The 21,597-nt window shown below is 35.0% G+C and overlaps 1 protein-coding gene across 4 annotated transcripts in view; it reads left to right on the top strand.

The window, feature by feature from the left end:
* The window catches only part of PTBP2 (polypyrimidine tract binding protein 2), an 84,292-nt gene that overhangs the window by 24,122 nt on the left and 38,573 nt on the right, over positions 1-21,597 (top strand). For all 4 annotated transcript variants that reach the window (XM_061121318.1, XM_061121317.1, XM_061121316.1 and 1 more), the window contains exons 3-5: positions 861-936; positions 17,592-17,764; positions 18,719-18,862. In XM_061121318.1, the coding sequence (XP_060977301.1) occupies positions 861-936; positions 17,592-17,764; positions 18,719-18,862 (393 nt within the window). The remainder of the gene's footprint in view (positions 1-860; positions 937-17,591; positions 17,765-18,718; positions 18,863-21,597) is intronic.

The raw sequence follows: 21,597 nt of genomic DNA, 5'->3' as shown, positions 1-21,597 counted from the left end.
AATTACCTCCTTTGTATATTTTTTTTCCATTTTGGTGGTTGCATTCAACTTTGTACTGTTTGTCTAAATCAGCTAGTATTGATTTAGTTATTTTAAATATTGCTTACCAGTGTTTGTAAGTACATACATCAAATAGGCAAAACAGTTGATTTAGCTATTTTAAATATTAGTGTGCTCGTATGTACTTTCGTAAGTACGCACATTTTAAAAATAGCTGAAACGGCATTGCTTGGTTTGAACAAACCATGTAGTTCTAAGAACATATAAACATATGATTCATATGATTTTTCTTTAAAGGATTTGAAGACATGATTTTCTCTTCTTATATTGGTAGAAAGAAATTTCTCATTCCATAGATTTTGCCTTTGCTTACAGTGTTCTAGCCATTGAAACATATACCTGTTTAAAATTTCAATGATTATGAAGATGAGTTGCCCAGATCATTACTGTGAAGTTCTCATTTTCTAAAGACCTGAATTACCTGGATGAGTAAAGGATATGAGGTTGAAGGTTCACAGTGTCTGTGAGAAAGTTCAACTGCTTTGGTATTTGCTTATTAAAAAATTGATATAGTTTTCCAAAGCTTTTGATTATGAAACCTAGTCATTTTTCCTACTTATTGTCTTTTGGACTTGGGTGAATGGAAGGAAGGAGATACTGTTGGCTTTGTGAGAAAGGAAGTTATGGATAGGAGAGTGGAGTTAACGTATTATTTCAGGAATTAAATTATTTTTATTCCCAGTAGTGTAACACCTGACATTTTTCAGTGACACTATTTGAAAAGTTATAGAGAAGTGACTTTCAGATTAACATTTTTAAATTTAAAGGGGTCTTATGCTAGTCTGTTCTTGTTTTTATAGAGAGGATCTGACGAACTACTCTCAGGCAGTGTTCTCAGTAGTCCAAACTCTAACATGACCAGCATGGTGGTTACAGGTAAGTGTTACTCTCTTAACAGTCTCATTATTTGCCATTGTGCAGGGCAGAATGTTACAAGTTTGGTGTGCTTTACCAGAATAGCCTTTATTTTTAAATGCTTTGTGTTGAAACATTTTAGAGGAAATTTTGCTACAGTATATATGTATCAAGTGGAAAAAAAAAACTGAAGTGGATGTCTTGTGGTCAAGTAATTACATCTGATAGCTTATTTAAAAAATGACAAATGTAAGCTTTTTTTTCTTTCATTTACAAGTTTCCTTACTCTCACTTCTTTTGTACTTTCGTGTTTAGCTTTCATGTTTGTATGTCATAAAATATTTTTACTGTAAGTATTTCTTCTCAATCCCACAAATCCTACAGCCCCAAATACAAGATTCAGTTGCATAGTTGTCTTTTTTATGTAGTTTCAGTATGTTTCTCTGCTGTAACAGTATTGTAATTCTTTGACTTGATTTCCTTTATTTACTTGAAAATGTAAGATTTGTTTAATCTTCACAAGGTATTTAAACTTTATATATTTGAAATAATTGGTTGGTTGTATTGTCTGTCTGTAAATATGTGGACCAATATTTAGACCTTAGATTTTTGGCCAGTGGACCAAATTTGAATCTGATGAATGAATGAGTTTGCTTTATAACTGTACATTTTATGTTATTTACCTTAACCAAGATTTCTTTTTACTAAACCCTTTCCTGAATTACTTGTTTGAGGAATTAGTTACATTGGGCAATATAAAGATTGTAAAAGAATGAAAGCATTTTGATTTTCTTTAGATAACCTCGCCCATGTATTTGTACACCTCATTGCACACATACAGACCCTGCAAGTTAAATAAAAATTATAATGAAGTATTCTCCAAATATAGTTATAATAATGATAAGATGAATTTTTCTTGACATTGTCATTACTGAGTTTTCCATGTCACAATTACAAAGCAAAATTACTGACCATGATTTTGAAAGTCAGGGTACCATGTGCAGATAATTGAACGAACAAGCTCAGATGTCTGTATCTCTGCCAGTTTCATTTTTTGGAAACTGGACATTTAATGATTGATAATGGAAATGTTTTTAAAACTGATTTGTAGGGCTATGACAGACTAGTAGCAGCCTTTTCTTCTTTCCATCTTCCCTCAAAATGAAAAAATATAAAATAGAGTAAAATATGTAGGACCGCTGTTGTCTGGAATTGATGAGTAAATAGTATAAGATGGTGATCCTTGAGATAAAGGAAACATGTGAAATGAATCTCATAGTTTGGCTTTTCTCCTTTGAGGTACCCTACTGTTGTAGAACATGGAGGTGGAACCCAAGCAGAGCATGAAGGTTTCACTGTGCTGAAGAGAGTAAGATTGGAATTCAGAGCTTCTGAGACATTTGGAATTTATGGAGAAGGATCCTGAAAAAGGAACTTGTTCGAGGGTTTGGGCATAGGTCAGAAGGCAGAATTTGGTGTAGGGATTCTTAAATCAGAATTTTGAATAATGACTGGGCTGCGCATGTGCAGGTTAACACTCTCATAGTCTGTCAGGAATGACCTACTGTGGGGCTGAGAGTTAGAATGGTGATTCCATAGGTTGTACAGTGCTCTGAGACATTGGAGTTCTGGAAAGTTAGAATGCATACGTCTTGTGGATTACCTCAAACATTCTCTTTAGGCTGCAGAATGCTCAGGCTTTCAGAGAAAGGATCATACACCAATATTAATAGTAACAATCATAAGACTAAGTCAAGAGACTGTGATAGTCCAGTCTGACAAGACGTGAAGAATTCACCAGTAATTTAATAGCCTGCCTAAATAAAACAGTATCCCCTAAGGGAGACAACATGATTCAGTCTTCCCACAATTATCCACAATATCCTACCTACATCAAATGTTACAATCATGTGAAGAAGTATTCAATAAGAATAGACCTCAAAATGTTCTAAATATTGGAATTTGTAGACAGAGACTATAAGTATTTTTAAAGCTGTGAAAGAAAATATTGAAAGAATGAATATGGAAGACTGTGTTGAGAAAGCTATAAAGAAAGCATATAGAAATGCTGTAACTGAAAAATACCATATTCACACAGTATTTGGAATGGAAAATTCACTAATTGAGACTAACAAGTTTGGAGACAACTGAAGAAAGGTTAGTGAACTTGAGTACAGATGGATAGAGATTATTCAGTTTCCAGAGAGAATAAAATTATGTCTTTGGATGATCAGGCAGTCTCATGTATGTGTCCTTGGAGTTCTCAGAGAGGGAGTAAAGAGAATGCTGCCAAATATGTATGTAATTGAAGCAGTAATAACTGAAAATGTCTAAAATCTGAAGAAAAATACCAAGTAGGATAAAAAAAAAAACATTTTGTTGTTCAGTCACTAAGTCATGTCAGCCTCTTTGCGACCCCATAAACTGCATTACTCCAGGCTTCTCTGTCCTTCACCATCTCCCAGAGTTTGCTCAAACCCATGTCCATTGAGTTGGTGATGCCATCCAACTGTCTCATCCTCTGTCGCCCCCTTCTGCCCTCAACCTTTCTCAGCATCAGAATCTTTTCCAATGAGTAGGTTCTACACATCAGGTGACCAAAGTATTGGAGCTTCAACAAAGATGCATAGTTAAAAGCTAGTAGAAATTCGGAGGACTGACTCCTGTTTTCAAGTTATTGTAAATCCTAAAGTAATCAAAACAATATCATATTAACATAAAGGTACGTAGATTAGTGGAACAGAATAGAGAGTCCAAGAAAAAAGCCACACAATTATGGACAACTGGTTTTTGACAAAGGTACAAAGGCAATTCAGTAGAGGGGAAAAATTTAGATTTTTCAGCAGAGAGTTGTATCATATCATAGGATATCCATATGCTGCCAACAACAGCAGCAGCAGCAGCAAACTTCTTGGATCTATGTTTTGTTGTTTAGTTGTTAATTTGACCCCAAAAGCATGGTCTATGAGAGAACAAATGGGACTTGATCAGTTTTAAAAACTTAACATTATTCAAAATACAGTTAAGAGAATGAAAAGACAAGCCATAGAGTGGCAGACATCTTTACAAAGCATGCAGTTGATAAAGGATTTTTATCCAGAGTAAAAATTAAAGCTAAAGTGAGACAACATTGCCTATTTCTACAATAGCCAATATTTAAAAGAGTGACCATACTAAGTGTTGAAAGGATGTAAGGGTACTGTAACACTCATATACTGTCGATGGGAATGTAAAATTGTAGAACTATTTTGGAAAACAATTTGACAGTTTCTTAAAAACATTAAACATTTACTGTATGATCCAACTTTGTTTCCTAGGTACTTAACCCAAGAAAAATGATAGCACATGCTCATCACTCATGTAAATGTTTATAGCTTTATTTGTAATATCTAAAGCCTAGAACAACCCAAGGGTCCATCAGTGACTCTTTTGGCATTGAATTTCATGCATACAATGAAATACTGCTCAGCCATATAGAGTGGCCTATTCTATGAGCTTTCCTGGTGGCTCAGTGGTAAAGAACCTGCCTGCCAATACAGGAGGTGTGGGTTCCATTCCTGGGTTGAGAAGATCCCCTGGAGAATGAAGTGGCAACCTATTCCAGTATTCTTGTTTGGGAAATCCCATGGACAGAGGAGTCTGATGGGCTACAGTCTGTGCTGTTGCAAAAGAGTCAGACACAACTTAGCAACTAAACACAACAAAGCCAAGGGTATGGGCCGGGGGGCGGGGGGGGAGGGTTTGTAAAGGACATAAGGAATTTGGAGATGATGGGTATGTATATTCTTTTATGCTGAAGGTTTCATAGATGTAAACATATGTCAAAACTTGTCAGACGACTGTAGCTTTATATGAAGCTTATTTTACGTGAATTGTATCTCAGAAACACTGTTTAAAATAAAAAACCCATAGAAGAATTAAAATGGAATACTGTCAAATATGGCAAGAGAAGAACAACAAAACACTGGACAGTTAGAAAATTAATGGCTAGATGTTAAACCCAGTCATAAATCTCTAAATGTAAATTGGCTAAACTAACATAGTCTCGTAGTAACCACTGGTTATATAAGGCTATAGAGCATGTAGAATGTGACTACTCTTAATTGATAAGTGAATGGGTGGTGTGCTTCAAAGATGTCATACTGAAAAAATAAGGATGTGAAACATCTCAAAAATTTTTTGAAGTACTGATTATATGTTGATGTGGTTGGTGGCTTAGATTGTGAAGAATCTGCCTGCAATGCAAGAGACCCAGGTTCGATCCCTGGGTCAGCAAGATCCCTTGGAGAAGGAAATGGCAACCCACTACAGTGTTCTTGTGTGGAGAATTCCTTGGACAGAGGGTAGGAGCCTGGTGGGCTACAGTCCATGGGGTTGCAAAGAGTCAGATATGACTGAGTGACTAACACTTCACTTTCACAGTAATATTTCAGATATATTGGATTAAAATATATATTAAAATTAATTTCACTTTCTTTTACTTCTCAGTATGGTTACTAGAAACTTAAAAGTATGTGGTTTGTATATTTCTTTTGGATATTAGTGGTCTAAGAAGTTCAATTAAAAGACAAAGTCATACTGGATTAAAAAGTACTACACTGTCTACTTCTGAAGTCAGGTTGAAGTACAGAGACACAAGTTGGAAAAGGATGGAAAATAATATTTCATGCAAATATAGCACAGGAAAGTTCATGTAACTATATTGATATCAGATGAATTAGAATTCAAGACAAGAAGTATTGGCTGTATTGTTATTGGCTGTATTGTATGTTTTATGTTATAAAAAGACATATTTCTTAGTGTCAAAAGGGTCAGTATATTGGAAAACATAATGTTCCTTAATCTGTATATTAGTAATAACAGTTTCAAAGTACATTTTAAAAATGACAAAAGAGAAGCAGAAGAATCTACAATTTTAAATTTAAAACTGGGCATTTTAATATTGTTCATAGTAATCAATAAGACAAATGAATCTTAAAAAAATACATGGAAGTTTTGAACAATGCTATTGGCTCAGCTTAACTTACATTTATAAAACATGCAGTAACTGCAGAATAACTTTTAAAGCCAATATAGGATGTTCAACATGATTTTAAAAGTAGATTTCAAATGATAGAAAGTTTGTACAGTATCTGATTATTCTGGGATTTAACTAAAAATAAAAAACAGTAAGAAATCTAGGAAATTGCCAAATATTTAGAAATTTCCATAATTCTGTACAGCACATGAATCATAGGATATTTCTGATTGAGTAAAAATGAAAACACAACAAAATTGTATTTTCTCAGAATATAGAAGAAAATATAGAAATGTTCCCCACACCACCTCCAAGAAGTGCATGGGGGGAAATAGTTTTGTACCTACATTAGATACTTATCTACCTTTGTTGGCTCCATATTAAAAAAAAAAACGGTTTAAAATTCCTTTTGAGAAAGAAAAAGAAAACAAATTACTGGTATCAGTAGTGGAAGTGGAGGTATTACTATAGATCCTATACAGTGATCCATAGATCCTTATTATAGGAAAATAAGACAGTATTAAAGGCATCAGTCATGCCAATAAATTCAACAAATAGAGAATTTCTTTTATAAATTTAGTTTAAAAAACTGATATTTTAGATTAACTCTCTATACATTAATAGGTAGTATTATAGGCACCAGTAATGCCAATAAATTCAACAAATGAACTAGACAAATTTCCTTACAAATCTAGTTTAAAAAACTGATAGATTACCTCTTAAATATTATTATAGATACAGGTTATCTTAATATCTATTATCAGAATTGAATTTTTAATTTAAAAAAGTGTTAGTCACTCAGTTGTCTCTGAGTCTTTGCTTTGTGACCCTGTGGACTATAGCCTGTCAGCCTCCTCTGTCCTTGGAATTCTCCAGGCAAAAATACTGGAGTGGGTAACTGTGCCTTTCTCCATGGGATCTTCCCAACCCAGGGATCAAACGTGGGTTTCCTGCATTGAAGGCAGATTCTTTACTGTCTGAGCCACCAGGGAAGCCCTAAGTTATTTTTCCACAAAGATTTCTCAGACATAGGTGATTTCACTGGTCAGTGGTTTTCTCTTGAAGGTGGTTTTACTCGGGCATAGGTGGTTTCACTGTTGAATTGTATGAAATGTCAAAGAAAGAAATAATCATCTTTTAACCTTTTAGACAAAGAGAATGCTCCTTAATTCACTTTATAACGCTACTGAAATCAAAATCTAACAAAGATAATATAAGAAATACAGATTTCACACTAATACTTTTCATTTACATAAATGTGGACATTCTTCACAAGATATTAGCAAATCACATTCAGCAGTATGTAGAAGATAATTCATGATGACTAATTGAGATTTACCCCTTGATTGTAGGGTTTACCAGTGGCAAATGAACTCTACATAATCACAGTAATAGGATAACAGAGGAAAAAAAATCACCAGGTTAATAGAAGCAGAAAAAGCATTTGACAAAAAATACAGCATCTATTCATGATAAAAAGTTCTCAGAAAGCTAACAAGAAAAGAGAACCTTCTACAAGATACACAGAGGGGATCTACTAAGAGCCTACAACAAATTTCATTCATGATAGTGGAACACTGAATATTTTCTTAAAATTAGGAATGAAGTAAGGATGTGTCTTCCCAGAATATTTCTAGCTTTTACTTTCTTTAAGGCAAGTAAAATAAATAAAAAGCATAAAGTTTAGAAGGGGAGAAGTAAAACTGCCTTATTCACAGTCAACATGATTTTTAAAATAGAAAACTCAATAGAATCCAAGTGATTTTTAGAACAGATATGGGATACAGTTCAAATTTTTTTCTGATAGTCTTAGCAAATTTTTGGAAAATGAACTTTTAAAAAATCCATTTATGGGAACTTTAGAAAAAATATCAAGAACTTTAACAAAAAGTTGCATGTGTTATACTAAGGAGACTGAACTTTTTTAGAAAAGATTTACATTTTAGAAAGGATTTTTGTTCTGTTTGTGTGTGTTTTTTTGTTTTTTTTGTTTTTTTTTTTTTTTTTTAAGGTGGCAGAGGCAAATTGAAGATATCAAGGTCCTTAATTTTAGAGTCTGAGAAGTAGAATTTGGAGAAAATGATGTATCAAGAAATTAGAAGAATTTCTGAGTTGGGAAGTAGACTTTGATAGAAGTATTAAGAGTTTTGGCCTGGAATCACTGGGTAATGGATAGTACAATAGTTCTGTTAACAAAAGGAACAAAGTAGAGAAATCTGATTTGATTTTGTTGAAAAGAAAGAACAGTCTGTTAATTGTCTTCCTTTTTTTTAAAGGATGTTTAGAATAACAATACTTTATGACTAAAGAATGATTCAAGTCTTTTTGTAGTGATGGAATAAAGTTTCTTAAAGCCTGTTTTAACATGAGAAATTTATATGCATTTACTTTATTTTACCTTTTCTGTACAGAGGCATTGAGTTTTAAAATTTTTGTGTTCTTCCTAACATAGATCAGGGTAGGATCTGTGTATATGCAGACAGATGCCAATTGGAATCATAAGACCTTTGAAAACCAGTAGCTGTACTTAGCTAGAAAAATAAACAGTTGTCATTCAAATGTCTCAAAAATGGACTTTACAGACAATATTACTAGGACATTTTTATGATTGTCAGATGCAAAATAGTATTTCATTTTTATGTTCCAGCTTTTTCCATGTCTGTTCTAATTGACTTTATAGAATTCTTGCTTCCAGTAGCATGTCTCAGCAGCCTCTCCCTGTCTAGACTGTCTTCCTCTACAGCTGTATTTCTGTCAAAGAAAAAAAGAATTTTAGACGTGGGGGAAGTTAATGTTATTAGAAACTTAGTCTTGGGGAAATAATCTTGAACTATTTTGTATTAAACTAGTTCCTTTAGAAGTTAAACATTTCAAAGACACAGCGCTGATGGATTGGAATTGGATTTTATTGGAAGGAATGTGTAATTATTTGAAAGTGGGGAGGAGGCTTGACAGTGGTAAGATAGGGTCTGTCTTGAGTCCATTTTATATAGGTATGGAGATGGGATACCTCTTTAAGTTAGGTATATTTCTGTCAGTGCTGGTGTTAATCTATAATATCAGGATTTATTATTGCTGAAAGTATGACTTTTTATTTCATTATGTGAATCATTTTCCAGATTTTGTTACATGTTACTCAGAACTGTTTGAGGTATGTCTGTTTTAACTTTTATATATAGACATTTTTGATATGATGTCATTTCATTTTATTGTAATGTTTTGAAACTATTCCAGCACATTGTTTCAGTTTGAATCTCTATGAGGGTCCTAACAACATGTCCTCTTGCACAGCGGTGATGGGAGCCTTCCTCTAATATAGTCTGCATGCTTAGTCGGTCAGTAGTCAGTCATGTCTGACTATTTGTGACCCTGTGGAATGTAGCCCGCCAGGTTCCTCTGTCCTTGGAATTCTCCAGGCGAGAATACCAGAGTGGGTTGCCATTTGCTCCTCCAGAGTATCTTCCCGACCCAGGGTTGAACCCACATTTCTCCTGTATTGGTACGTGGATTCTTTACAACTGAGCCACCTGGGAAGCCCCTTTGTTGTCCAGTTGCTCAGTCATGTCCAACTGTTTGTGACCCCACAGACTGCAGCACGCCAGGCTTCCCTGTCCTTCACCGACTCGCAGAGTTTGCTCAGACTCATACCCATTGAGTTGGTGATATCATCCAGCCATCTCATCCTCTGTCATCCCCTTCTCCTTCTTTCCCAGCATTAGGGTCTTTTCTAATAAGTCGGCTCCTCGCATCAGGTGGCCACAGTACTGGAGCTTCAGAATCAGTCCTTCCAATGAATATTCAGGATTGATTTCCTTTAGCATTGACTGGTTTTATTTCCTTGCAGTCCAAGGGACTCTCAGGAGCCTTCTCCAACATCACAGTTCAAAAGCATGAATTCTTTGGTGCTCAGCCTTCTTTATGGTCCAACTCTCACATCTGTACATGACTCCTGGAAAAAATCACATCCATAGCCTTGACAATACCAACCTTTGTCAGCAAAGTAATGTCTCTGCTTTTTAATGCACTAAATTTGTCATTGCTTTTCTTCCAAGGAGCAAGCATCTTTTAATTTCATTGCTCCAGGCACCATCTGCATTGATGTTGGAGCCTAAAAACATTGTCACTGTTTTCATTGTTTCCCCGTTTATTTGCCATGAAGTGTTAGGACCAGATGCCATGATCTTTGATTTTGAATGTTGAGTTTTAAGCCAGCTTTTTCACTCTTCATCAAGAGGCTCTTTTGTTCCTCTTCATTTTCTGCCATATGGGTGGTGTCATCTGCATATCTGAGGTTATTGATATTTCTCCCTGCAGTCTTGATTCCAGCTTGTGCTCCATCCAGCCCAGCATTTCTCATGATGTACTCTGCATATAAGTTAAAATAAACAGGGTGACAGTATACACCAATTTTGTGCCCAATTTTGAACCAGTCCGTTGTTCCACGTCTGGTTCTAACTGTTGCTTCTTGACCTGCATACAGGCTTTGCAGAGGCAGGTAAGGTAGTCTGGTATTCCTGTCTCTTTAAGAATTTTCCACAGTTTGTTGTGATCCACATAGCCAAAGCCTTTCGCATAGTCAATGAAGCAGATGTTTTTGTAGAATTCTCTTGCTTTTTCTGTGACCCAAAGAATGTTGGCAGTTTGATCTCTGATTCCTCTTGCCTTTTCTAAACCCACCTTAAACATCTGGAAGTTCTGGGTTCACGTACTGTTGAAGCCTAGCTTGGAGAATTTTGAGCATTACTTTACTTGCATGTGAAATGAGTGCAATTGTGCGGTAGTTTGAACATTCTTTGACATTGTCTTTCGTTGGGATTGGAATGAAAACTGACCTTTTCCAGTCCTGTGGCCACTGCTGAGTTTTCCAAATTTGTTTGCACATTGAGTGCAGCGTTTGCACAGAATCATCTTTTAGGATTTGTAATAGCTCAACTGGAATTCCATCATCCCCACTAGCTTTGTTCGTAGTAATGCTTCCTAAGTCACACTTGACTTCGCACTCCAGAGTGTCTGGCTTTAGTTGAGTGATCCCACCATCGTGGTTATCTGGGTCATAAAAATCTTTTTTTGTATAGTTCTTTTTTGTATTCTTGCCACCTCTTCTTAATATCTTCTTCGTCTGTTAGGCCCTTTATTGTGTCCGTCTTTCCATGAAATATTCTCTTGGTATCTCTAATTTTCTTGCAGAGATCTCTAGTCTTTCCCCTTCTGTTATTTTCCTCTATTTCTTTGCATTGTTCACTTAGAAAGGCTTTCTTATCTCTCCTTGCTATTCTTTGGAACTTTGCATTTACATAGGCAAATCTTCCCTTTTCTCCTTTGCCTTTCACTTCTCTTCTTTTCTCAGCTATGTAAGACCTCTTCAGATAAACATTTTGCCTTTTTGCATTTCTTTTTCTTGGGGAAGCCCCTAGCCTTCTATTATTTTCCAAGTCATGCATAAGTTACATTTGGCAGCTAGGCTGTGCAGCTTCTCAGAAATAGAGTTACAGGCAGGTTTTACAATAAACCTAGTAAGATTTTTTTTGTTCAGTGTCTGTTGAAATTAACTAACAGCTAAAAAGTATTCTCTAACAGTGTATACTCACATTTCTGGTTAACTGTTCTTTGAAATTTATTTTCCCACGTAGGGATGGAAAGATAAGAAAGATAAGTATGATCATTCATTTTCCTTAGCTCAGATTCTTTGTTTTTTTTAAAGCTAGCAGCTTGTGTAACACTATGCTTTGCCTTGAAGTCTAACTAAAACTTCTAGTCATACAACTCAATACCAGGAAACAACCCAATGAAAAGTGGGAAAAAGACCTAAACAGACATTTCTCCAAAGAAGACATACAGATGGCTAACAAACTCTTGAAAAGATGATCAACATCGCTCATTATTAGAGAAATGCAAATCAAAACTACAATGAGATATCACTTCACACCAGTCAGAATGGCCATCATCAAAAAATCTACAAAAAATAAATGCTGGAGAGTGGAGAAAAGGGAATGCTCCTGCATGGTTGGTGGGAATGTAAATTGATACAGCCACTATGGAATACGGTCTGGAGATCCTTAAAACACTAGGAATGAAAGCACCATATGACCCAGCAATCCCACTCCTATGCATATACCCTGAGGAAACCAAAATTGAATGAGACACATGTATTCCATTGTTAATTACAGCACTATTTACAATAGCTAGAACATGGAAGTAACCTAGATGTTCATTGACAGGTGAATGGATAAAGAAGTTGTGGTACATATACACAATGGAATATTACTCAGCCATGAAAAGGAACACATTTGAGTCAGTTCTAATGAGGTGGGATGAACCTAGAAACTGTTATACAGCACAAAGTAAGTCAGAGAGAAATATCATATTCTAATGCATATATATGGAATCTAGAAAAGTGATACTGAAGAATTTATGTACAGAGCAACAATGGAGAAGTAGACATAGAGAATAAATTTATGGACATGGGGAGAGGGGAGCAGAGGGTGAGATGTATGGAAACAGTTAACATGGAAACTTACACTACCAATTGTAAAATAGATAGCCAGTGGGAATTTGCTGTATGTCTTAGGAAACTCAAATGGGCTCTTACCAACCTAGATGGGTGGGATGGGAGGGAGACGGAAGGAGGTCACAGAGGGAGGGGGTATATGTAAACCTGTGGCTGATTCATGCTGACGTTTGACAGGAAACAGCAAAATTCTGTGAAGCGATTATCCTTCAATAAAAATTAATTTAAAAAATAAAACTACCTGGGAAAATAAATTTCAAACTTTTTAGGATTAAAACTGCATTGCCTTTCAGTTACCGTATTTGATAAAGGAAGTTACTAGTGCTTTTTTATAAGTGCTTGCATCTGAAAGACTTGGAAAATGAAAATAAGGAGAGAATACTTACGTTTTATTAAATAATTTTCACTGAACAAATGAAGTATGTTTTGAGATGTTGCACTTCAAGTTGGTATATACAATTGGAAGTACACAATTAGAATATTGGTCAAATGAGTGAGATTAAAATAATGGGCATATAGAAAAACTTTTACTGGAGTGTTTATATGAGCAAGTAAGGATAGGAAGGACATGGAGACCAGAACAACTTGGGGCACTAACCATTTTGAGACATAAATGAGTTAGCAGGTGGAGGTGTGTGGGGGGGGGGTAGTTGTCACTGTAACCATTTTGAGAAGTAAATGAGTTAGCAAAGGGGTCAGTGTGTGAGTATGTCTACATCCACATGTGTGCATGCCTGTTTGTTGTGTGCACTCAGTCATGTCCAACTTTTGTGGACATGAACTGTAGCCCACCAGGCTCCTCTATCCATGGAATTTTCCAGGCAAGAATACTGGAAAGGGTTGCCATTTCCTACATCAGGGGATCATCCTGACCCTGGGGTTAAACCCAGTCTCTTACTCCTCCTGTTTTGGCAGGCAGATTCTTTACCACTGCATCACTGGGGAAGTAGCAGAGGGGTCCAAACAGGTATTAAATGAATCAGGAATTAAGGAAACTGGAATGAGTATTACAGGTGCTGTGAAAAAAGAGATTTGGTAAGATGAGAGGGCCCTTGGCTCTTTGACCACATGTGGATTTAACAAATAACACAGAATCTTGGTGAGACCTTTTTTGTGTTAAAACTACAAGTATAAAAGCCACTAGAAAATAAACTGTGGAATATTCTGAAAGAGTTGGGAATACCAGAACCTGCCTTTTGAGAAATCTTTATGCAGGTCAAGAAGCAACAGTTAGAACTGGACATGGAACAACAGAGTGGTTCCAAATAGGAAAAGGAGTACTTCAAGGCTGTGTATTGTCATCCTGCTTATTTAATTTATATGCAGAGTACATCATGAGAAACACTGGGCTGGATGAAGCACAAGCTGGAATCAAGATTGCTGGGAGAGGTATCAAAAGCCTCAGATATGCAGATGACACTACCCTTATGGCAGAAAGTGAAGAACTAAAGAGCCTCTTGATGAAAGTGAAAGAGGAGAGTGAAAAAGTTGGCTTAAAGCTCAACATGTAGAAAACTAAGATCATGTCATCTGGTCCCATCACTTCATGGCAAATAGATGGGGAAACAGTGGAAACAGCGGCTGGCTTTTTTTTTCTGGGCTCCAAAATCACTGCAGATGGTGACTGCAGCCATAAAATTAAAAGATGCTGGCTCCTTGGAAGACAAGTTATGACCAACCTACACAGCATATTAAAAAGCAGAGACATAACTTTGCCAGCAAAGGTCTGTCTAGTCAAAGATACAGTTTTTCCATTAGTCATGTATGGATGTGAGAGTTGGACCATAAAGAAAGCTGAGTGCCAAAGAATTGATGCTTTTGAACTGTGGTGTTGGAGAAGACTCTTGAGAGTCCCTTGGACTACGAGGAGATCCAGCCTGTCCATCCTGAAGGAAATCAGTCCTGAATATTCATTGGAAGGACTGATGTTAGGCTGAAACTCCAATACTTTGGCCACGTGATGGGAAGAACTGACTCATTGGAAAAGACCCTGGTTCTGGGAAAGATCGAAGGTGGGACAAGAAGGGGATGACAGAAGAGATGGTTGGATGGCATCACCAACTAAATGGACATGAGTTTGAGTAAACTCTGGGAGTTGGTGATGGAAAGGAAGGCCTAGAAAGGAAGGCCTAGCATGCTGCAGTCCGTGGTGTTGCAAAGAGTCGGACACAACTGAGTGAACTGAACTGAGAAAACAAAGATCAGTCAAAGAGAAAAACAGATGAGACTGGGACTGATCAAAAGTGAAGATATTCACTAGAACTGAGGTAGAAAACTTTGAAATTTATATTCGAATGTTCAGTTAGAAACAGTGTCTGTCTTGTTTTGAATTTATGAGTAGAACAACATCCTCACTAAGCTTTTGTGTTTTAAAAGGGCATATATAGGAACTAGTATAATTAAAGATTTCTACAATTTATATGCAGCTTATCCATATCTGTTTTGCATAAATTCTTAAAATTTGTTTTAATTATTACTGTTTTTATATACCCAAGCCAAAAGTTTTGGGATTTATCTGGGAAATGCAAGGAAAAGGATTGTGGAAAGAAGTCCAAATTAAACTGAGGACCACTCAGTTGTGCCCTTTTCTTTTTCCAGGGTTGGGGTACTTTTATGTATGAAAATCAGCTTAGTTAATTTTAAAGAAATTTTCATTTCTCAGTTTTGCATTTTCATAGTAATTAAGACTTTCATGATATTTTGCACTAAAATATGAATATGTGAAAGTCACCCTTTCTGAAGAGGACTTTCAGGTAATGCAGAGAGTCTAAATATTGTTAGTTACATGGCATTTGGAAGATTCGAACAAAGATTCTTTAGCCATTATATGTTACATGAAGTTTGTCTTTAGAGTCTTCCAGTGGTATAGTGGGTTGAAAGCACAGACTTCAGACTCTTGAGTTTTAATTCTTTTTCTGCCATTTCCTGTCTTTACCACTTTAGTAATTTCCTGACCTTGAGCAACTTCAGAAGCTCTCGTCTATAAATGGGATTGATAAGTCATAAAAGCAATCCTAGAATTATGAAGTGCCTGGCATGTAGGTTACTTTCAGTGAATGTTAAATATAAATGCAAATTTTCTATAAATCTTAAAAAAAAAAAAAAAAACCAAAACCAAGTTATTTGTCGTCTTCTTTGTGAAAGCTGTCCCATCTACTAAACTTTATTATTCAGTTGTTTCACTTACCCTCTACTGTCTAGAAATCATGCAATACAAAATCAAACAGTTAACTCTTCTATTCTTTTAATAATAGGTTTAGGCAGGCTTTTGTCTTTTAGAAATTATATTCTAAGAATTGTTTGATAAAGGTAGAGTTTTTCTCTCCCTCTATGTGTAGTGATGGGTAGTATTTTTATTGTGATTTTTTTTCCTTTGCTTTTTCCCTGAAGGAAAAAAGGCTAAATTAGGAGAAATAGAAAATTGCTGTTTGAATTTCCTCATATTATAATGTATATCTCATGTGACTGTAGGTTGGCCTGTGAAGTATTCATTCTTGTTATTCAAATGAATGTACAAGAACTCAATCTCAAGACTGCTTTACAAGAAAAGGCCTTAGAAGAAAATGCATTTTGTTATGTCAGTTGTATGTTTTATGGTGTATGTATATTTTTTTGATTCCCTGATTTAACTTACATTATCAGTTAAACAGACCCAATGATATTGTTAAAATGAGATGCTACAAAATAAGAAATTCAGCCTGTTCCTGATAATTTCAGGTGCTTGTGCAGGAACAAGTCTTCTTTACTTATGAAAGGAGATGTGGAAAGCTTTTTGTAGATTTTATTATTTCTGGAGTGATGAAGAGCTAGCCAGCAAGATTTTTCTGGTAATATATAGTAGTAAGTAGAACTTAACTAGTTTTCTGTTCAAAGTAACCTATGGAATCTTTATTGCATTGAACAACATTGCATTGGCTGTATAATGCATTGGCTATATAAAGTTCAATGTAACTCTTAAGCTGTGACTTAATTGACACTTCAAGTTGTATGATAAATCAGATGAGTTCACATATCTCTTATCATCCAGTTAAATCACTACAATATCACCCTCTTCAAATCCTCTGTTATGTTACTTTTAATCACATTACTGTGCTTTACTTTCTCCATAGCACTACCACTCTAGAAGTTATCTGGTTCATGTACTAGGTAGGCCATCTGTCTCACTAGACAACAAGAGAACATCAGGGCTCTTACTGCTTGCTGTTCACTGATGTACTCCAGAACCTAAAATGCCAGACATTTTCTTGATATTCAGTAACTGTTAAAAGAGTTGATGTTTGAGTAAATTTTAAGGATACTTTTAGAAGATCAAGATGGTCTTAGAGTTTTATTGTATTGAATGTTTGGGAGTAAGTATGGAGTATACATGTATCTTTCTCTGTGTGTAAGAGTTTTTCATTTTAATAGATTCTTAGAACTATCCTTGAGTCTTAGGTGATGTTCTGTTTATTGTACCTTTCATAAGTTTTGTTTTTGTTTTTTTGTGTTTTGGTAAAGTTTTGGAATAAAGGCAGGCAACTAATTTGTTGTTCAAAATATCACTCTAAAGCTCAGAGTAACAGAGAAGATAATCAAGTCCATGAGTGATAATATAGTACGTAATTGTTGATAGTGATAAAATATTTAGGTAGAGGAATATAAGCCATACTGTGGATTGACTGCATAATAATTTTTAAAGCATTGTCTGATTCCATTTTTTAGTACATTTTCCAATTTGAGCAGTTTAGAATTTTTCAGGTAAAATACAGTATCCCTGACTTTGCTAAGTCAAAATTTTCACTGTTTTTGTGTTTTCCTTATTCTGTTAAGGTGATTGAATTGTAAGATAATTGTTTTGTGTAGCCATTGACCATTTCTTTATGAAATTTCATTTTAATGAAATTGTTACTTGTTACTTGTCACTTGTTACTCTACATATGCTATCCAGAAATACCTCTACCCAATAATAATCTTAATTGATGAGTTCATTTAGTAGTAATTGGTGGATGTGAGTTTTTTCCATTACTCTGCAAACCATGTTTTCAAGTTTTTAGGAAGTATCACAAGTATGCTCAGCTATGTTTTTTTTAAGTTCTCTATTGAAGTTTGTTTTGTGATTTTTATTTATGCACATAAGATAAACATAATAACTGTTTCTTTACTTTCTTTCAGCCAATGGTAATGATAGTAAAAAATTCAAAGGAGAAGATAAAATGGATGGTGCTCCTTCTCGTGTACTTCATATTCGAAAATTGCCTGGTGAAGTGACAGAAACTGAAGTTATTGCTTTAGGCTTACCTTTTGGTAAGGTGACCAACATCCTTATGCTGAAAGGAAAAAATCAGGTACACTTATTTCTGGACTTAGAAAATGTTAAGCTCCAAACTGTCCTGTAAGTGTGAATTAGCTGTCGCCTGATGAAATGATAGTTTATATAATTATACATAGTAGGTTACTTTTCTTAAGGAGCATGACAAAAGTTCTGCTCTGACTCTTCCTAGTAGCTGTGTATAAGAAATTAATGCTAGGGAATTAAAATGAGTAAGTCACTGTAGTTTTAAAATTTTGCTTTGTAAATTCACTTTAGAACTGTAGTGGAACTATTGTTCAAGGAGATTGTGGGAAATACAGATGTAATAACTTTTTTTTATTGTGGCTTTACTCTTTGTAATATCAGAAATCAGTAGGGACATTAGTATCATCTTACCTTTAAGCTTATCCCAGGGAAATATTTATCTGATTGCATTAGAAAAAAATAGTTATTAGTCCCAGATAATCTATACTGAATAGATACATCTGTAGCAGTAGGGTCCAGGTGTATTAAAAATCAAATTTTGTTTTAAAGTTCCTAATGATACCATTTAGAAGAATTTAGAGAAATTTAATGCTCTCTTAAATATAGTTAATATTGCTAATAAGATGACATTTAATTTTTTTCTTCTACTAGATTATAAATGCTTTAAAAACAACTTGGAGATCTCATATTTTCTAGGTTAGGCATGGTAAAATTCTGATTTTAGAAAATGTTTGGGTTTTATTTTCTCTAGCCTTTGTTGGAGGAGTTACATTTGTAATGTATGGAAATCCGAGGTGGAAGGCAGAAATGCTGTGTATGCTAAGAGCTATCTACTGAGGTTAGCTTTAACTGTATCTCTAAGCTTCAGTAAGGATTTCTGATTGTACTTATTAGGGCAATTCTCGGTAGTGATTTTTTTAATGAACCAAATAGATTACACAGATATTGAAGTTTATTTGAATTTAATTCATAGTATTATAATTTTTGCTATTGCAATTTTCAGGCGTTTTTGGAACTAGCAACAGAGGAAGCAGCTATTACCATGGTTAATTACTATTCTGCTGTGACACCTCACCTCCGTAACCAACCAATTTATATCCAGTACTCCAATCACAAAGAACTAAAAACAGATAATACATTAAACCAAGTGAGTATGTGTAGGTTCATAAATGAAATGTCCTAGAGCATATTAAGACTCATATTAGGAGAAAAGATATTTTTAACCACTGAGGAGATTTCTGTATGATCTTTTAAATTTTTTGTTGTTGTTATATTTTCTTGCAGTATGTCCCTAAGTATTAAATGTTATGTTACTTTACAGAACATATGTGCAGTCTGTTATTTTCATATTTTAAATTAGTATTGAATAAATTAAATAGTATCTTTTCAGTTTTTTTAAGGTTCTAGTCAAAGTTCTTTTTCTTTGTACAAATTAAAACTTTTATATAGAAACTGTCTGAGGTGGGACTTAACTATAAACTGTTTATACAACTTTGATTAGATTTAATGTATGAAATTCAGTCCCTTTGGTTATTTGACTTTTTATAGGTTTTAATTTCTTATGGATAAATTCCTATTAAAGATGAATTAATGATTTTCCTGGAGGGAAATATAAGAATTAAGACTATATGAATATGTTGATCTTTTCAGGTAGAAGTTTCTAGTTATTTAAAATTAATGTTTCTTTAGAAAAGTATCATAGAAGAGTGGTTTTAGATATAAACACATAGGATTGCAGTAAACAGTCATATAGAAACTTTAGTTCTTTTAATGTAGCTTTTAGCTAATTATATCTGTTTTAGTAAAATAAAAAGCTGTGTCTGGCTCTTGACTTAGCAAATGGAAAATAATCCTCACAAATTTTAACCTTTGTAAAAAATAACTGAAGATCATTTTGATAGTATAATAACAATAAGCTTGTAAAACTTTTTGCCTAAAAGATAAGGCTAAGATTTCAGGTTTTTTTTTTTTTTTTTAAGTTTGGTAATTTTCATTACTTTTGAACCAGAAGTTGTACTTCTTACAATTTATCAAAAGAAAATACCTATTCTCTATTCCTTTTACTTAAAGTGGCATTTAGTATCCCAGTTGGGTTTAACATGTTAATATTTTCAATAAAGTAATTAGTGAATACACTCTCATTTTAAAAGATTGAAATGAAAAGGATGTGGAAAGGATAAAGATAAGGCATCTGTAGATATCTGTGGTGGGGTGTGAGGGTGGGGGCTGTAATTTCAAATAGGATAACCAGTGGAAGCCTGATTGACAGGTGACATTTGAGTAACAAACCTCAGAGATTAAAGAGTAAAACACTTATTACAGTTTTGGTTATTTTTGACATCAGGAATAATCAGTGCAACGTTCCTTCTGTTGAGAAAAAGGTTACAGCCATATTTTTGACTTTCCAAAGTTCTTCTTTGATAGCCTTTTTGTATTACAATTGGTCATTGTTTATAGATACTAATTAATGGTATTTTTAAACACTCTGCTATCTTTTACTTTCCTTAGTATTAGCTGTATGTTTATCTTGCTTTCTTTCTTCAACCCACCCGCTCTCATTGCCCGTTTTATATTTCAGAATCGACAGTTAGGTTTTATTGGACTTTACGTGCTTTCCTCTAGAGTAAAGTAATGAGTTGGATGCTGAACTAGGATTCCCCCAAATGCCAAAGAGGTTTTTACTTTGGCCTTTAAAACCCTCTTTAGAGTTTCTGTTCTTTTAAGGGGGTGTTTAATTGTTGCTTTTGTTTTTACTAAGTTGGTTGATGGTGAGGAGGAAGAAGAGTTTAGCTGTTTGTTAGCCAAGCTTTCTGTTAATCCTTTTATTTTCACATTCCATTTCACCTCCTTCTGTGTACCTGCCAGTTTCTAATTTGACTCCTATAGCTGCTACCAATGCAAACGCTCTTTGCTATGTGTTCACTGTGTCTTCAGTCCATGCAATTTCTGTGTTCCAGGAATCTGATAAAATTATTCTCAGCCAGTGATGACCTGTCTTCAGTGTCTGCATTTATTCCATTTTGTATTTATTTATAGGCATTTTAATAGTGTTTTATAACAAAAGAGAGATGAATGTGTACATCAACCATAAATTCTTCCACAACTTTTTATCAAGTTGCAAGTCCTATGAATTCACTCTTCTCAATATCTGCCCAGTTTTCTTTTCTTTTTTCTACTTCAGTTGCTCAGACACAGCCATCTCTTACCTAGTAACTCTTGAAGTGAAATGAAGTTGCTCAGTTGTGTTTGACTCTTTGGCGACCTCATGGGCTTTAACCTACCAGGCTCCTCTGTCCATGGGATTTTCCAGGCAAGATTACTGGAGTGGTTGCCATTTCCTTCTCCAGGGGATCTTCCTGACCCAGGGATCAAACCCAGGTCTCCTGCATTGTAGGCAGATGCTTTACCATCTGAGCCACTAGGGAAGTCAGTAACTCTCTTACCGACCTTTAATTTTTGTCTTGAATACTTTCTCCCTAGTACAGATGTGTGTGTGTATCTTTCTAAAATGCACAGATCTCACTTGCTCCCCTGCAGCAGTTTCTTTTCATGCTCAGGATAAAGGCTCTTTCTGAGATGACTACTGTTTCTGACTGTGGCTGCTTCCCCCTCCATTTTCCTGTGCTTCTATCTCAGTAGTAATGGCATACTTTCTCTTATTTTGTCTTTGGAGGCCACTGTGTTTCTGTGCTGTCACTTTTGCCTGAAATATTGTGGCCTGCCTATGTTTGTGCCAAGTTTCCATCCCACACTTCATATGACCAGTTGTTAGACATCTTCAAGTTTCCGTAAGCCAGTTTCCTTGAAAGCCATCCTCTGATCTACGAAGTAGATTAGGTTTGGATTAAGAACCTTTAATGCAATTTAAAATCACTGTGAGAT

Source organism: Dama dama, chromosome 20 (genome assembly GCF_033118175.1).
Source record: "Dama dama isolate Ldn47 chromosome 20, ASM3311817v1, whole genome shotgun sequence".
NCBI lineage: Eukaryota > Metazoa > Chordata > Mammalia > Artiodactyla > Cervidae > Dama > Dama dama.
This window is presented reverse-complemented; position numbering and strand designations above follow the sequence as displayed.